Here is a 15,118-nt window from a genome sequence, read left to right as displayed (position 1 = left end):
CGACAGAGGATGAGATGGTTGGATGGCATCACTGACTCAATGGACATGAGTTTGAGTAAACTCCGGGCGTTGGTGATGGACGGGGAGGCCTGGCGTGCTGCAGTCCATGGGGTCACAAAGAGTCAGACACGAGTGAGCAACTGAACTGAACTGAACCAACAGCAGTTCCTAAGATTATACCGAGAGTGATTCAGACAGACTGCCTGGGTTCAAGTCCTGTTGGAGACTTTTCTCAACCCCTAGGCAAGTTACTTAATTCCTCTGCACTTCTGAGGCCTATTCTATGAAATGAGGGCAGTTACTGCATCGCTAGGGAGTGGCGAGGGTGCAGTGAGTCAATTCACATAAAGTACTTAGCAAAGCACCCCACTTTGCATATCAGTCTGTAACCACTGCTTCTGTCTGTTTCCCCTTCTCCTGAGGCCAAGCCAGGCTGGGGCGCCGGGAAGGGCTGCACTGGGTCACTCCGGGGAGAGATGTCATGGGCCCAGGGGGTCAAAGGTTAGATTCAGAAGTGGGGTTCTTGAGGCCCACCCAAGTTACATGTGAGGCCAGAAACAGCCTCCGCAGGAAGGAGGTGGGGATCCAGGAGCTGGGAGGGGCTGCAAGGAAGTGGGGACCCCTAGGATGTGGGGGGTGCTGCAGACCACGCTTGCCTTGGGGGTCCTCCCAGGGCTCGATGCGCAGCCTGAGGCCCCTCGGGGCACCCTGAGACAGCAGAGCCTCCCAGCGAGGACGAGAACACGGGCATTGAAGGAATTTATTCACGAGAAAACTCAGGGTCCCTCAGGGAGACAGTCTACTGGTTACAAGCTCCAGAAGCTCTTGTCGGGTCAGCCGTGAGGGCCGGGGCTCCCCCTGGCAGGGGGCTGGGGGGCCGGCAGAGGCCCTGGGACAGAAGAGCGGATGCAGGCAGCTGTGGGTGCTGAGGGGGGCTCCTCCCTTCCCGCCTGCCCGCACCCCCCCGGGGAACCCCGCCCCCTCTGGGGCTAAAGTGCAGCTGGGAGGTGGGGACAGGGCCGGGCTGCTGGAGCACCTCGGGGTCACGGGACGCCCCATGAGCCCTCGTGGCTCCTCTCCCTCGCTTCTTGAGGCTCACCCCGAGTCCACGCCCCACCACATCCCTTCTGGGAACCCTCTAGGTAAGGGAGACCCCTCCCCAGCATCAGATGTGTAGACAGGGTTCCCCAAGAGGGTGAGGCTGGCTCCATCAACTTTGAGGGGCCTGGAGCATGTGGGGGACACTGAGATCTGGGCGGGCGGGAGGGAGGCAGTGGGGAGGAAGGGGCGCTGTCTGATGGAGAGGGTCATCCCCTCCCCCCGCCCAGAAGGTCCCACCACCCCCAGGGAAGCCGAGGAAGCCAGTGAGCCTGGCTCCCCGCTCCAGGGCCAGGAGTCAGCAGGGGCCTGCCCAGGCCTGACTCCTAACCATGGGAGGGCCACCTCAGTGCCACCAGGAAATGCTGCTCTGGGGACGGGGGGCGGTGGGCCTTGGCACAGTTTGGAATGCCTCGCCAACTCAGCAGCCTAGCCAGAGACCCCTCTCCCCGCCACAAACAAGGGCACACATCTCAGAGGCAGTCAGGAAGAGAGCACCTCTCGCCCTGAACAAGAGCCCTGAAGATCTCCGCCCCTGCCCCCAACTCTGGAATATATTAAATTGTGCAGCTTGGCCCCAGCCCCACCCCCTTCAGATCTCCGTGGCAACCGGGAAGCGTTCCAAGTCCACGTCTGAATCCAAGTCCATCCAGTGCCAAAGGGGGCTTCAGCCTCTCTCCCCAACTCTTCCCCAGGAGGGCGAGACCCCCACATTCCACAGGGAGCGGGAGGGGAGGAAGACTCGGGGCCTCAGTCCTCAGCCCCCTCTTCCTCGGCGTGGGGGGCCCCAGGGGGGTCCTCGGGCTCAGGGGTCTGCCCACCGGGGTGGGGGTGGGCGCCGGGCTGGGCCCCCTGCGCGTCCTCGCCCTGCACATAGACGCTCAGCCCCTCGTGGCTGGGCTCCTTGCCGCACGCCTGGCAGCTGCAGTGCAGAATCTTCTCCACCAGCTTGTCCACCCGGGGCACCTCCTCGTGGCCGGGGCACTCCAAGGTCACCTGGGCAGGGCAGACGGAAGAGGAGCGGTGTTTCCAAGGGCCGGGGCCAGGCAGGGAGGCCCCAAGGGCAACCCGCATCACAGGACCGAGAATCACCCGAGATCCCGGAAGCCTGAGCCCCCCAGGGCACCTGGGCACAGTCGGGGGAAACGAGGGGGTGAGTCCCTGCAGGAGCCTCCTGGCCTGTCTTCCCACATCCTGCCACCTTCCTCCCCAGCCCCAGGCAGCCAGGAGACCCCTGAACGGCCCGCCCTGCCTGAAACTGGCCCCCAGGGCTCCCACTGCCCTGGCCCAGAGCCCCTGACTCCTCACAGGCCGCCTGCCGCAGACCTCCCGCCCCCGCCCTGGACCTTGCCTCCTCCTGCCAGCTCCCTGCTGCCTCATCTGCCTGAGATTTTGCAGATGCCGTTCCCTCTGCCTGGGAGGGCCTCAGCCACCCACCCTGCTCTCCGCTGCCCCAGACTTTCCCCACTTAACTTCCCCTGAACCTCTGGTCTAAGCCCAGGTACTGTTTCCTGGACGCAAAGGGCAGGTGCAAAAGCCCTGCGGCGACCGCAAGCCAAGTAGGTATGAGAGACCGAAGGCGGTGGGTTGGTGTCAGGCTCAAGCTGGTACAGAGGCGAGAGAGCCAGGAGGAAGCTTGGAGGACTGGTGAGCCAGAGCACGGCTTGTGGACGGGCCTTAGGGGCACGCGGAGATCTGGGTCTCATTCTCTAACAGCAGGATGCCCCCGAGAGGATGTCAACAAGCGGCTGATGTCAGAAGCAAGCTTCAGAAAGAGCTCCTCTCCTGCAGGTGCTGTCATCAGACGTGTGAACCCCCAGGTGGCAAGGACCATGCGAGTGCCCCCAGCAGCAGCCCTGAGCCCCGCACCCGCGGGGCCCGGGCTCGGGGGAGGCCAGGCCGGCCAGGCTGTACTCACGATCTCCCACATGGACTGGGCCGGCATGCAGGAGTCACAGTGTACCAGGGCCTCGGTCGACTGCGGGAAGGTGTTGGGGACGCTGTAGCTGAAGCACTGTCCCAGGCAGGCCCTGCGAGAGGAGACCGCTGTCCATGTCGCTGCAGCGGCGTCAGGCGTGGGCAGCCCGTCCCTTCCTCCCCTCTGGACCCCTGTGTGGACCCCGCCTAGCCGCTGCCCCCACCCCAGGATCCCACCTGTTCTGGATGGACTTCGCCTCACAGCCGCTGTGGCCCACGATCTGGGTGATGTTCTTCGCCTCACACCACGCGCTCTTATCTGGGAACAGGGCCAGCTTATTGATGGGCGGAGGCGCAGCCAGGACCATGACGGGCAGGACAGCCCCCACCAGGACCCGCAGCATCATGCCCGTGGCCTCTGGAGCCCTAGGACTGAGCACAGACCGCAGGTGAGGCCGGCAGGGCCCAGGAGGCTGGGCAGAGGGTGGCAGCAGTGGTGGTACAAGTGTGCCCGCCAACCCCGACTCCCTGGGTTCAAGCCCTATCGCTACCGCTTCCTAGCCAAGCACGACCTTGGACAAGTTATTTCTCCTGTAGGAACCTCAGACCTGGGGCTGCTAACACTGCGAGCATCAAATACGTATCGTGGAGATTAAATAAGGCATTTTATGGAAAGCTCTGAGCGGAGAGACCAGCGGATAATACGCACTGCATACGTGTTAGTCATCTGTATAACTTGCTTTGTATCTTTAAAGTAAGTTACTTTTCAGTCAATTCGGTTCAGTCGCTCAGTCGTGTCCAACTCTTTGCAACCCCATGGACCACAGCACGCCAGGCCTCCCTGTCCATCGCCAACTCCCAGAGTTTACTCAAACTTGTGTCCATTGAGTCGATGATGCCATCCAACCATCTCATCCTCTGTCGTCCCCTTCTCCTCCTGCCCTCAATCTTTCCCAGCATCAGGGTCTTTTCAAATGAGTCAGATTTTCACAATCATGAGGCCAAAGTATTGAAGTTTCAGCTTCAGCGTCAGTCCTTCCGATGAGCACCCAGGACTGCTATCCTTTAGGATGGACTGGCTGGATCTCCTTGCAGTCCAAGGGGCTCTCAAGAGCTACTTTTCACCTTCATGTATTTATCTGCTGCACCGGGCTGAGTTGGGGCATGCAGGATCTTCGGTCATTGCAGCAGCAAGTGGGATCTAACCCTGCCCACTGCATTAGGAGTGCAGAGGCCCAGCCACTGGGCCGTGAGGGAAGTCCCGAGCAGATTACTTTCTAACTCTGGACCTCACTTTCTTCGACTAAAAAGGGGGCTGAAAGGTGGTGGTGCTGCCGTGTGACAGTGGACTGTGGCTCATACGAGACCCGGCTGCTTGCAAGCCCCCGGCTGAGCCCTGAGCTGTGCCTGGCTCCCTCTTCACTGCGCTGCTGTGGGTCGTCCAGGGCCACGTCTCCTGTCACCGTGGCTGTCAGCTTTCCGGCATCAGGAAAACTAAGCGTCTCCGCGTCACTGTGAAATCTTGGGCCGCTTTGGCTGGCTGAACCTCGGGTAAAAAAAAAAAAAAAAAACCCGAACTAGACTGTATTTCTCTTCTGGATGCTCCAAGTCCAGAGTCGACACACACATCATTCTACCCTCTGAGGCAAGCAAGAGACAATCCAAGCCAAGGGCCTGACCCTCTGAATTGCCTGGAGCGAGGCACCAAGGCGATAATAGAATCTGCCAGCAGAGGGCGCTGCAGGGCAGCGCGTGTGTCCGAAGGGCGGGCTCAGGGGGGTTTTCCCAGTGTCCCCCAGCTTCATCTTCTGCAGGTTTCACCCACACCCCCACTGCAAAAACCGTGGAGGAGCGAAGCTTCAGAGACATTCGGAAATGAGGCCAATGCTTACAAGGCGGTCCTCTGGGGGGCAGGACACTGGGGAAAGGGCACGTGTGCCGTGAGACCCTGGACACTCCAGCCTCAAGGTCCCCACCTGTAAAACGAGTGAGGTGCTCTGGACTGCTGATTTTCAAACCTGGTTGTGCATCAGAATTCCCTGGGGACTCGTGGAGTGGAAGTTCCTGGGTGGGGTGTGCCTTTTTTTTTTTTTTCAACAAGCTTCCATGGTGGTTCTGATACGCAGGGTGGGCTTAAGAAGTGGTCTGGCTCAGTCAAACTGGGGTTCTGTGCCTCGGGACAGTCCCCAGAGGGGCCTGGGTGGGGCTGAACTGGGAGCAAGGGCCAAGTACGGTCCCTTCGGCCCCATGGACGCCCGGTACTAGTCAGGCTAGCCAAGGGCTAGACGCGTCCTTCAGAACCACCCTTACCCTTGGCCCACTTTCTGCTGAAAGGGGCAGGTACTTGGTGAAAAGCCGGGAAGTGAGAGGTGCTCGAGGATCTTGCTGGCTCCTGCAGGCTGACCCTCTGGGCGGGCTCCACGGAGCTTCCAGGGAGGGCCCCTGCAGGGCTGCGACCACCTCCACAGGGCTCTGAGCAAGTTCAGCTCAGATCCTGCCCCCTATCCCTGCACGTGGTCCCCGGAAGCAGAGACAAGTCCCATCTCGCTGGATCCCAGTGCCCGGGGGACCCCTGCTCCCAGCCCAGCAGGGAGGGGTGCAGCGGGCAGAGCGGTGGGAGGCGAGCCCAGACAGTCTGCCCCATCCCGGGGAGTCTGCGTCCTGACCCAGGCCCTCGCCCACACACTTCCGGTCTCACTCCCTAGACCGACAGCAAAGCCCGTGTTTTCAGGGCAACCACAACCTGAGAAAATAGAATGGACGTGTTCCTAACTGGTGACCCAATTTCCCAGCACGCTTAGCACCCAGGAGGCTCCGTCACCCCCACCAACTCCCTTTCCATCCCCAGGGACCTAGGCTCTGAGTCAGGGCCTGAGCCTAGCACGCCGGCGGAGGCCTACCTAAGGGGATCCCTGAGGCTCCCCGGCGAGACCTCAGAAAGGTCCAGGGACTTTTGTCCAATGCCTGAGCCCTGCAGGGCTCCTCAGCAAGGCCAGGTCAGGCGGGCAGGGAATGATGGTAGGCTCCCTTAGGAGTGAAGCCTGAGAACAGAAGCCGTGCGGAGGTGAGCACGGGGCTGGTTTGGGGCTGGGATGGGGAGATGCTGAAACTGGGGCTGGGGGCCAGGACCCCACTAAGGGATTGAGATGGGCATGAGGTTCATAACAAGGTACAGCGAAAGTGGGATAACGATGCTTCAGGAGACCCGCCACCCTGGAGGGTGAGGACTGGTCCCTTGGGTCAGGTTGGAGCAGATGCCCAGAAGGCAGGAGAAACGCTGAGGAAGAAGCCGCCTCCCTTAGCTCCCCACCCCATCTCGGGCACAGCTGGGCCCACAAAGGGGTGCTCCAAGCCAGTCCACCCGGCCCGGCCTCTCCCCAAGCCCCGGCCCGGCCACGCTCAGCCTCCCTGAGCCAGCAGCCCTAAGCTCCAGCAGAAGCCCGGCCCAGGAGCCTCCTAAGCTCCAGCCCCAGGGCCCCCCACCAGGAGCCGCGCAGGTCCAGGGCTACAGTTCACCTCTCTGCCCAGTGCCCTCAGCCCCACGACAGGAGCGGAGCCCGGTCCTTGAAAACCACGGCCAGGATGCGATGAGAGCAGCCAGCAGGCACCCCACTCAGGATAGTGCCCTTCCCCCGGGGGCTGACAAGGAGGCTGGGCTGGGCTGGGCTGGGCTGGGCCAGGAGACAGGGAGCCTGCCCTCCCACCCAGCCCCCAAGAACGCCTGCTGCCCCCCCCCCCACTTCGCGCTGGGGTCAGCTCTTGGCTAGCAGCTTTTTCCTTGGCTTGTGTTTTGTTTTTTTAAGCAGCAGCTCAGTTGTTTGGTTTTTTTTTTTGTTTTTTTTTTTTGATACAACCGTCGGACCTTCCTTCCTGAAGACTTAAGAACCTCCCCCAGGGTCTCATCCCTTCCTCCTGCCCCGAGGCTCACACAACAAGTCATGGGTCGCCCAGAATGTCAGAGTGGGAAGGGGGTCCCCCAAGCCGACCCCCGTGCTTTGCAGAGGGGTGGTCCCAGGGCCCCCAGTAGTCAGGCCGAGGAGTGTCCTTCCTCTAGACCATGCAGTTCTCTGCAGTTGGACGCTGGTTTCCCAAGCACCGTCTAGGAGGGCAGAGAGGGCACTGAGGTTGGGGGCCCCCAGGGGTTCAGAGCCTGGAGGGGAGATTGAGGGAGGTGGGTGATGAGGAAGCAGCTGTTGAGAGCAGCAGTCAGACAGCTGGGGGGTGGGGGGACAGAGAGTCTCAATTCTGAACTGAACTCGGGAGTATAGTTACCAGCACAGTAAGGCCAGGAGGGGTTTGTGGGTATTAGCCCAGCACACCCCTTCTTGTAGTTAGAGCTGCTCCTGACTGTGGGCCAGGCGCTGTTCTAAGGCTTACAGTGAGTGAAGCCACTCACTTGTGTCCGACTCTTTGAGACACCATGGACTGTAGCCTACCAGGCTCCTCCATCCATGGAATTTTCCAGACAAGAGTACTGGAGTGGGTTACCATTTCCTTCTCCGGGGGATCTTCCCAACCCAGGGGTCAAACCCAGGTCTCCTGCATTGCAACCAGAGGCTTTACCATCTGAGCCACCAGGGAAGCCCTCTAAGGCTTATATATACACACATATATGTACATATATATACACATATTCATTTATTCGGTTCTAGGAAATAGATACTGTGTTTTCCCCATTTTACAGATGAAGAAACCCAGGCACTAGGAGATTACGAGTCGCTCAAGCTGACTGACACAACCAGTGTTGACTAAAGCTGAGGTATGAAGCAGACAGCAGGATAACCCGGAAAGGTTCACAAAAGAGGAAGACGAGGAACGGTCTGCAACACGCAAGAAGCCAGGGCCCCCCGCCCGCCCCAGCAGCTGAGGCTGTGTCTCTTAGGCCGAGCGGCTCTCTGGGGTTCAGCCACGGCCAGGGCTGGAAGCTGGGCTGCCCCATAGGGCAGAGTTCAAATCCCACTCCGGACCCCTGCAGACGAGCGTGTGGCCACGGTAGACCCTGGCTCCCTGGAGCTTCCAGCCTTCCTCGGAGCTGTTGGGGGGCCACAGTTAGGGCGTCCCCTCTCACCACCCCACCGTCCACTCCCAGATGCAAGCCCTCAGGATCCCCAGAGGCCTCATGCCAACCTCTGATACATCTGAGGCTGCCAGAAACACAGGGAGAGGTTCCCTGGGGGAGGGGAGGGGGCACAGGCTGCCCCAGGAGCATGGAAACTGAGGCACGGAGCAAGGAAGTGACAGCCTGTGTCTCCCACTCGGGGACAAGGGCAGTGAAGAGACACAGGGCGCCTGCCTTGGCAGCTTCCTGGGGAAGATGGGGTTGGGGCAGCAAGGACGCCGGCTTCCAAGTCAGGCCTGCTGGTCCTCACACCCTCCAGAACCCAGCATCTTCCCCAAGATGCTTACCAGCAACTCAGGCATCCAGGGCCCAGCCCTGGATACGCTGACCCCACAGTCCAGACCAGGCACATGAGCCCGGTCGCACATGGAGCCGAGGCCCGGTCAGGTCAGGAGCCCCCAGCTCCCCAGGGAAGGGTTCCCAGAACAGCACGGCTGACAGCAGCCACCCACCCCCCTGCCTGGGCTGGTGCCTGCAATCAACCCTTAAATTCCCCAGAGGGACTCAGGTTTCAAGGAAGACCCCTGGCCTGCCCCTTCAATGTAGAGCACCCAGTGCAGAGCAGAGTCAGCTTCACAAAACAAGTGAGCCATCACCCTCTCCGTCTCCTCTCTTGGATAAATCTGAACATTCAGGGTCCTTAAGGCCAGGTAATCCAACACTGTACTGGTCCGATGGTCCACTCACCCCCAGACAGACACACACACGCAGGGCCAGCAAAGCCTTCCTTAGAAGGCAAGCCTTTCCCCAGCTCCAACTTCTGCTTTCTGGAACCTCCTCTGGAAACCTCTCCCACTTAAGGCTGGAAGTTCCTCCCTGTGGGCTCAGGTGACACGGGATTCGCACAGAAGGCAGGTGGGGTTTGTGGGGACTTGTTTCTCCAATGGATCAAACCGGATGCCCCCAGTCTCTCTACCCCTCCCCGTTTCCTGCTCCCCCTGTGCCCCCCTCAACCCACACGAACAGGGTCTGGTCTCCTCCATTCACAGCTGAGGCTGTGACAGACCCTGGTTCAACCCCTGGCTCACCCACTTGAACCTTTTTTATTTTTTTGTCTTGGTCACTGCAGCTTGTGGGACCTCGGTTCCCTGAACTGGGATGGAACCCAGGCCCCTGGCGATCAAAGCACCAACCCCTAACGGCTGGACCACCAGGGAATTCCCTCACTTGGACCTTTCTGTGCCTCAGTTTCCTCATCTGCAAGATGGGGGCACCTCTTAGGGCAGCTGTGAGAGTTAATCGGCAGAGTGCACGGAAATTTCGGGAGAGGGCGCCCGTCACAGGCGGTGCTCAGCAGATGTCCCTGGGAGCACGGGCCTGGAGTCACTCTGGGCTGCTCACCCTCTCTGAACCCTGCCCACGCCCTTCTGCCTCCCTCCCCACCACCCGTCCCTCCTAGTAGATCCCTAGCGGGTCCCAGAATATCTAAATCCAGGGCTGTGTCTGCCTTGAAGGAACTGAATTTAGGGGAAGAAACTCAAGCAGAGGAGACGACGGCTGGGCGAGGGTTTTCTGCTTGCCAGGGTGGGAGCTGAGAGCAAGATCCCGCTCAGACTCTAATCCTTGCGCCCTTGGCTGAAGGGCCGGGGTCCCCGAGAGACCAGCAACTCGGTGAAAACAGGCGGGGCCCGGCAGCCGCGCACGCTGCGGGTGCGGAGGGCGTGGCGTTCCCGGCCGCGGCCCTAGGCTGGGTGACCAGCAAGGGCGAGGTAACCACCGCAGGTCCTGGAAGGAGTGCCTGCCGGGACTTCCTCGAATGGGGCCACTGAAGGGCTCAGACCCCCCGCCCTGATCTGCTCAGCAGGCCCTCTCTGGCGTCCGGGAGAGAATCGGGCCCAAGCTCATCCTCTGCCTCACTGTGGGTGCCTGGGGGCAGGACAGGACCGCGGTTAGGGACCAGACCACGGTCGCTGGTTTCACCTGCCCCAGCCTCCCATTTGGTCCCGTGAAATGGGAAGCAGGGCCTGGCAGAGCCTATCTTAGCAGACGGTCTCAAGAGGAGTCCAGCTCCAGCACGCTGCTTAGAGCCACTGTGACTCCATGACCCCCGGCAGCGCAGCGGGGCTTCCTTCCTACCGTCAGCGCTGGCAGAGCACATTCGAAACCCCTCCTCCGGCGAGGAGCGGGGCACGAAGGGCCAGGCCCAGGCCCAGGAGTCCTGCCTGCCGCCGGGCAGCTCCACCTCCCTGGATACGCCCCCACCCCAACCCAGACCACGGCCCTCCTGCCCGCAGACCCTCCTGGCCACAAACTGTCTCCAAAACAAATCGATGCTAATGAGCGGCTGCAGGGCCCGCCTAGACATCTGCTCGGCAGAAGTCCCACTGCAGCGGGTACCGGCGTCCCCGCCCGCCCCACCGCCTGCGACCCCAGGGGCTGGGGGTGGGGAGAAGGCGCTAACTCACTTGGAAATTTCACTTTAAAAGGATGAAGATAGCTCCGCGGGCAAACGCACATCCTCCCGGCCCCCTCCTGCAGCACACAGGCCCAGCAGAAGGAGGTCCAGTTTAGGGGGTGCCGCGGGGGGTGGGGGGGGTCACCGATGCTCCAGCCTCGCCTTTCCTTTGGCCCCAACTACCGGCAAACCACACCCAAGCAGCAGCCCCAGCATCTGGAGGAGTTTCAGGAGGCCGGTGGTTGCTACAGTAACAAAGGGTGAGGGGCTCCTTGTTGACAAATTGCTTCCCCACCCCCACTCCCCCGGCCAGCAGCCCAGCCTTTGGCCTCCGGCCCTGACCTCTGTTTTCCTGGGGTTCCCGGAGTTACAGGCTGCTGTCCTCCAGCTGGGTGAGGACCTCGGAAACGCTGAAAATGTGCCCTTGTCCCCGGGTACCGGCCACCACCACCCCCACACTCCGCCCTCCGCCCTCCGCCCCGCGCCCCAGGCCACGCCGAGGCGGCCAGCTGCCCCCTCTGCTGCGTCTTGTAAAAGATCCGAACCGCCCCGCCCAGGCAGCGGGGCGGGCAGGTGGCCGGCAGCACGGCCCAGTTGTCCAGGCCGCCTCGCGGGGGTGGAACTCAAGGAAACTGAGCCCCCGGGAACGCCGACTCCCCTGCCCCTGACTCAATTCCAGGGGGACGACCCCCAGCCCGGCCCCGGGGGGCAGGCAGAAGGTGGGGGGAGGCTTTCGCTCCTTTTCCCGGGTCTAGGAAACTGTTCCCGGACTCCGCTGGGGGCCCCGGGCCTCCGATCCGGTGGGGGGAATGTCTGAATTCGAGGGTGGGGGGCACCAGGGAGACGCACAGACACGGGGAGACAGAAAGAGCGAGCGAGAGACTCCAACAGCGGGGCAGGCGAAGGGCGGGGGGCAGACAGAAAGGCAGGCACCAGCCCAGGGAAACGGGCAACGGGCAGAAGGGGAGAAAAAGAGAGAAGGGGCAGATCCGGAGGGCGAGGGGAACGGAAATCGAAAGACGGGGACAGCCAGACGGGAAGACAGACGCCCGGAGACAGAAGGGAGGCAGCAACGTCCCGGAGAGGAGAGGCTCGCGGCGCGGCGAGGCCCCGGGACGGAGCCGGGGGACGCGCGGGCCCGGCGGCCGAGCTCCGGGCGCTGCCCCGGCGCCCGCGCGGGCCGACCCGGCCCTCCACCCGCCGCCCGGCTTCCTCTCGGCCGCGCACCGCCTCGCTCGGCCGCGGATCTCCGACCGAGAGATGGAAAACCCAGGCGAGTCGGGGGGACCGGCTCGGGGCGGCCGGGGCGCTCCGTAGCGACCCCGCGCCGCGCCCGCGTCCCCCCCGGCCCCGGCGTCTCAGAGCCGCCCGGGGCTCCGGGGCTCTGCGGCGGCGCCTCCGCACGCTGCCCGGGGGCGCGCGGCGCTGCGCCCGCGGCCGAAGCCTCTGGAAGCCGGGCGCTCGCGCGCCGGCCCGGGCGGGACTTACCGCGCGCGGCGGAGGGGAGCCCGGCGCGCCCGCCGGGTCCTGCGGGGCTGTCTGCGGGCCGCGGCGGGCGGGCGCGGAGCCCCCGGGGGGCTCGAGGAGGCGGCCGGCGGGGCTGGCGGCGGCCCCGCGAGGCTCGGCTGGGCTGCGCTAGCGCCGTCTGCGGCCCCGGGCGGGCGCGCGGTGCGGGGGAGCGGCGAGCCGAGCGGCTCCGACGTCAGGGGTGTCTCCGCTCCAAATAGGGAGCGAGGGCGGGCGCCGCGGAGGGAGGGACGCGAGAAAGAAAGAGCGGGCGGGCGCCGGGGCCGCGCCCCTCCCGGCGCGCAGGAGGGGGCGCCTCGGCCGCCCGCGCCCCGGCCCCCTCTCCCCTCGCCGCCCTCGAGCCCCGGGCCGGGGTCGGACGCGGTCCGACGGCGCGGCGGAGCTACCGGGGGGCGCCCCAGAGGCGGGGCCGAGAGCCCGGCGCCCCCCGATCGTTCCTTTAAAGCACCCTCCACCGGATTTCTCCGCGCTCGGACTGCTCTCCGCCTCCCTTTCCCCGAGCCCGGGGCCACCGGGCCGCGCCGGGCCTCCGGGTGACAAAGATGGAGGGGCGCTCCTTTTTCTGGGAAGCAGGCGCTGCTGCTTTGCTCCGAGGGCGTGGCGCCCCAGCCCCGCGAGCCGCGCGCCCAGCCCGACCCGCTCCCAGCTGCGCGACCGGGACCGGTCTGAGCTCTTTCGATTCCGGTGGCACCCGACCTCCGCCAGGCCTTGCCTCAGCTCCAGACACTTGGCTTACGTGTGCAGAGAAGGGTCTGAGAGTCCCGAGGAGGCCCATGCCGAACGCCAGCAAGTGGACGCACTTCCCTGGCTCCTGGGATGAGCACAGCGTCAGCTCCTGGGGGAGGAAGGGTACCCAATGAATCAGGCTGCACCTGGGCACTCGGGCGCGTTTCCGTCGTGCCCTCATTGTTACGTTCGCCAATAAAGTGGGGGGAAAAATAGCTTTGTTGCTGAAAAGTAGTAACTCAGGACACAGATCCAGTTGCAGGGCTTTGCGTTCTTTTGCAGTGGTTGGTGTGGGTGCGTTTCACCGTAGCCTGGCTGGAAGCTCCCAGATGGAAGCCGCCCAGCTCATTCGATGTCACAGGTTGCTGAGCATACTGGTGGCTTCCAGTGGGCTGCTGCTAACTCCATGGTGCAGGCTGGCCTGTCCGCCTCTCCAAACTGGGCACTGCCTCTCCATGCCTCCAAGCTCTTGCTTATGCTGTTTCCTCTGCCTGGGCTTCCCTTCCCCTCCTTTCATCTCCTAGTAAAGACACTCTTCAAGACCCAGATTGGAAAGCCTTCCCAAGACCCAAGGAGCATAAACCCCTCCCTCCTCTGGTGTGATCCTGGAAGCACAGGATACACACCTCTGTTCCTGATAATTTCCCTCTAGACCAGCTGAGTAGATCTCTTTCCTCTACTTGACCGTGGGCTCCTTGAAGGCAGGGATCACCTATGTTAGTGTCCCCAGGGCCTGGCAAACAGGGATACAATATATCTGGCTGAATTAAGGAAATGTTATCCCCCATAAGTGTTCCCAGGAAGATCACTGTAATAGCACTGGTAGCAACTCAGGCATATTGAGCACCTTCCTATACAAATGCCTGGTCCCATTCTAAGCACTTTCCACCCACACAATAAATCTATGAAATAAACACTATTGTCCCCATTTCATCAGTGAAAAGAACCAAGACCAAGAGAGAGGTTAACAGACTGGCTTAAAGTCACTCGGTAAAGGGAATGCCAGTGACCTTCTGTTGGAGGAACACATCTCACGGGTTCTAGCCTAATCGCCGGGTACACAGTAGGCACTCAGGAGACTCTGACCTTTGTGCTCACCACTGCCACTCTCCATGTGGACCCCTGGTGGGGCAGGGATTGGATGTCTACACTCTGTACGTGAAAGTGTTAGTCGCTCAGTCATGTCTGACTTTGCGACACCATGGACTGTAGCCCACCAGGCTTCCCTGTCCATGGGATTCTCCAGGCAAGAATACCGGAGTGAGTAGCCATTCCCTTCTCCAGGGGATCTTCCCAACCCAAGGATCGAACCTGGGTCTCCTGCATTACAGGTAGATTCTTTACCGTCTGAGCCACCAGGGAAGCGCACTTTGTAAGAATCCACTGCAGGAAGCAAACTGGGTAGCCTAATGAGTTTGTCAAATGATACAGAGAGCCCTTGACAGTTCAGCCACCCAACCATCTAGTCAAGGACATGGGGTTTGAGATTAGGTAGCAGCCGTCTGGTAAAGACTGGCAAATTACAGGTAGGCTACTGCCGGAATCCAGCTCCAGCAGCCAGGGATTCAACCTGAAGGGAGTTACAGGGTACCCTGTGAACACAGGGTCACAGAGGCGACTTGCTAATACTGTCAACAGCTATCACTATGTGCCAGGCATTATGCTAAGCACCACGCCTGCTTTACTGTATGGAATCCTGACCACAATCCTACTATTACTCCCATTTTACAGATGAGAAAAATCAAGGCATCAAAAGCTTAGTTACAAAAAAGAAAGAAAGCAAGCCTCGTTACCCTCCCAAGATCACACCACTAGTGATGGACAAAGTCCAGACTTGAACCCAGACCCACCAACCCCAGAGCCCCTGCTCCTCTGTCCACCGCCCGCTCCTGACTGCCTCAGGCACCGCTAAGACCCAGGGTGGTGGGCCCAGACCCACCAACCCCAAAGCCCATGCTCCTCTGTCCACCGCCCGCTCCTGACTGCCTCAGGCACCGCTAAGACCCAGGGTGGTGGGCCCAGACCCACCAACCCCAAAGCCCCTGCTCCTCTGTCCACCGCCCGCTCCTGACTGCCTCAGGCACCGCTAAGACCCAGGGTGGTGGGCCCAGACCCACCAACCCCAAAGCCCATGCTCCTCTGTCCACCGCCCGCTCCTGACTGCCTCAGGCACCGCTAAGACCCAGGGTGGTGGGCCCAGACCCACCAACCCCAAAGCCCATGCTCCTCTGTCCACCGCCCGCTCCTGACTGCCTCAGGCACCGCTAAGACCCAGGGTGGTGGGCCCCAGTGGGAAAGGCAGAACCTGTCACGTCAGAGTCTCCAAGCGCACGGAG

The 15,118-nt window shown here is 61.9% G+C and overlaps 1 protein-coding gene across 7 annotated transcripts; it reads right to left on the bottom strand.

The window, feature by feature from the left end:
* Nucleotides 1–746: 746 nt before the first annotated feature.
* NBL1 (NBL1, DAN family BMP antagonist) lies at nucleotides 747–13,318 on the bottom strand. Of its 7 annotated transcripts, none has more exons than XM_086325845.1 (5): nucleotides 12,018–12,178; nucleotides 3,725–4,561; nucleotides 3,253–3,447; nucleotides 3,017–3,128; nucleotides 747–2,094 (listed from the first exon to the last, which is right to left on the bottom strand). In XM_086325845.1, the coding sequence occupies exons 2-5, from the start codon at nucleotides 3,727–3,729 to the stop codon at nucleotides 1,849–1,851; spliced, it is 558 nt and encodes a 185-aa protein (XP_086181971.1). In that variant the 5' UTR covers nucleotides 3,730–4,561; nucleotides 12,018–12,178; the 3' UTR covers nucleotides 747–1,848. The 7 variants fall into 7 exon arrangements, with proteins under 7 accessions (XP_086181971.1, XP_086182012.1, XP_086181992.1 ...); XM_086325886.1 differs by having other exon boundaries at nucleotides 3,253–3,433; nucleotides 4,320–4,346; nucleotides 12,023–12,178; XM_086325866.1 differs by lacking the exons at nucleotides 3,725–4,561; nucleotides 12,018–12,178 and adding exons at nucleotides 10,540–10,774; nucleotides 10,872–11,031.
* Nucleotides 13,319–15,118: the final 1,800 nt, after the last annotated feature.

This window comes from Bos grunniens, chromosome 2, assembly GCF_055505025.1.
Source record: "Bos grunniens cultivar Pamir isolate PY7600 chromosome 2, Bosgru_T2T1.0, whole genome shotgun sequence".
In the NCBI taxonomy this organism is placed as follows: domain Eukaryota; kingdom Metazoa; phylum Chordata; class Mammalia; order Artiodactyla; family Bovidae; genus Bos; species Bos grunniens.
The sequence above is the reverse complement of the archived record's forward strand: the minus strand, read 5'-3'. Positions and strand labels throughout refer to the sequence as shown.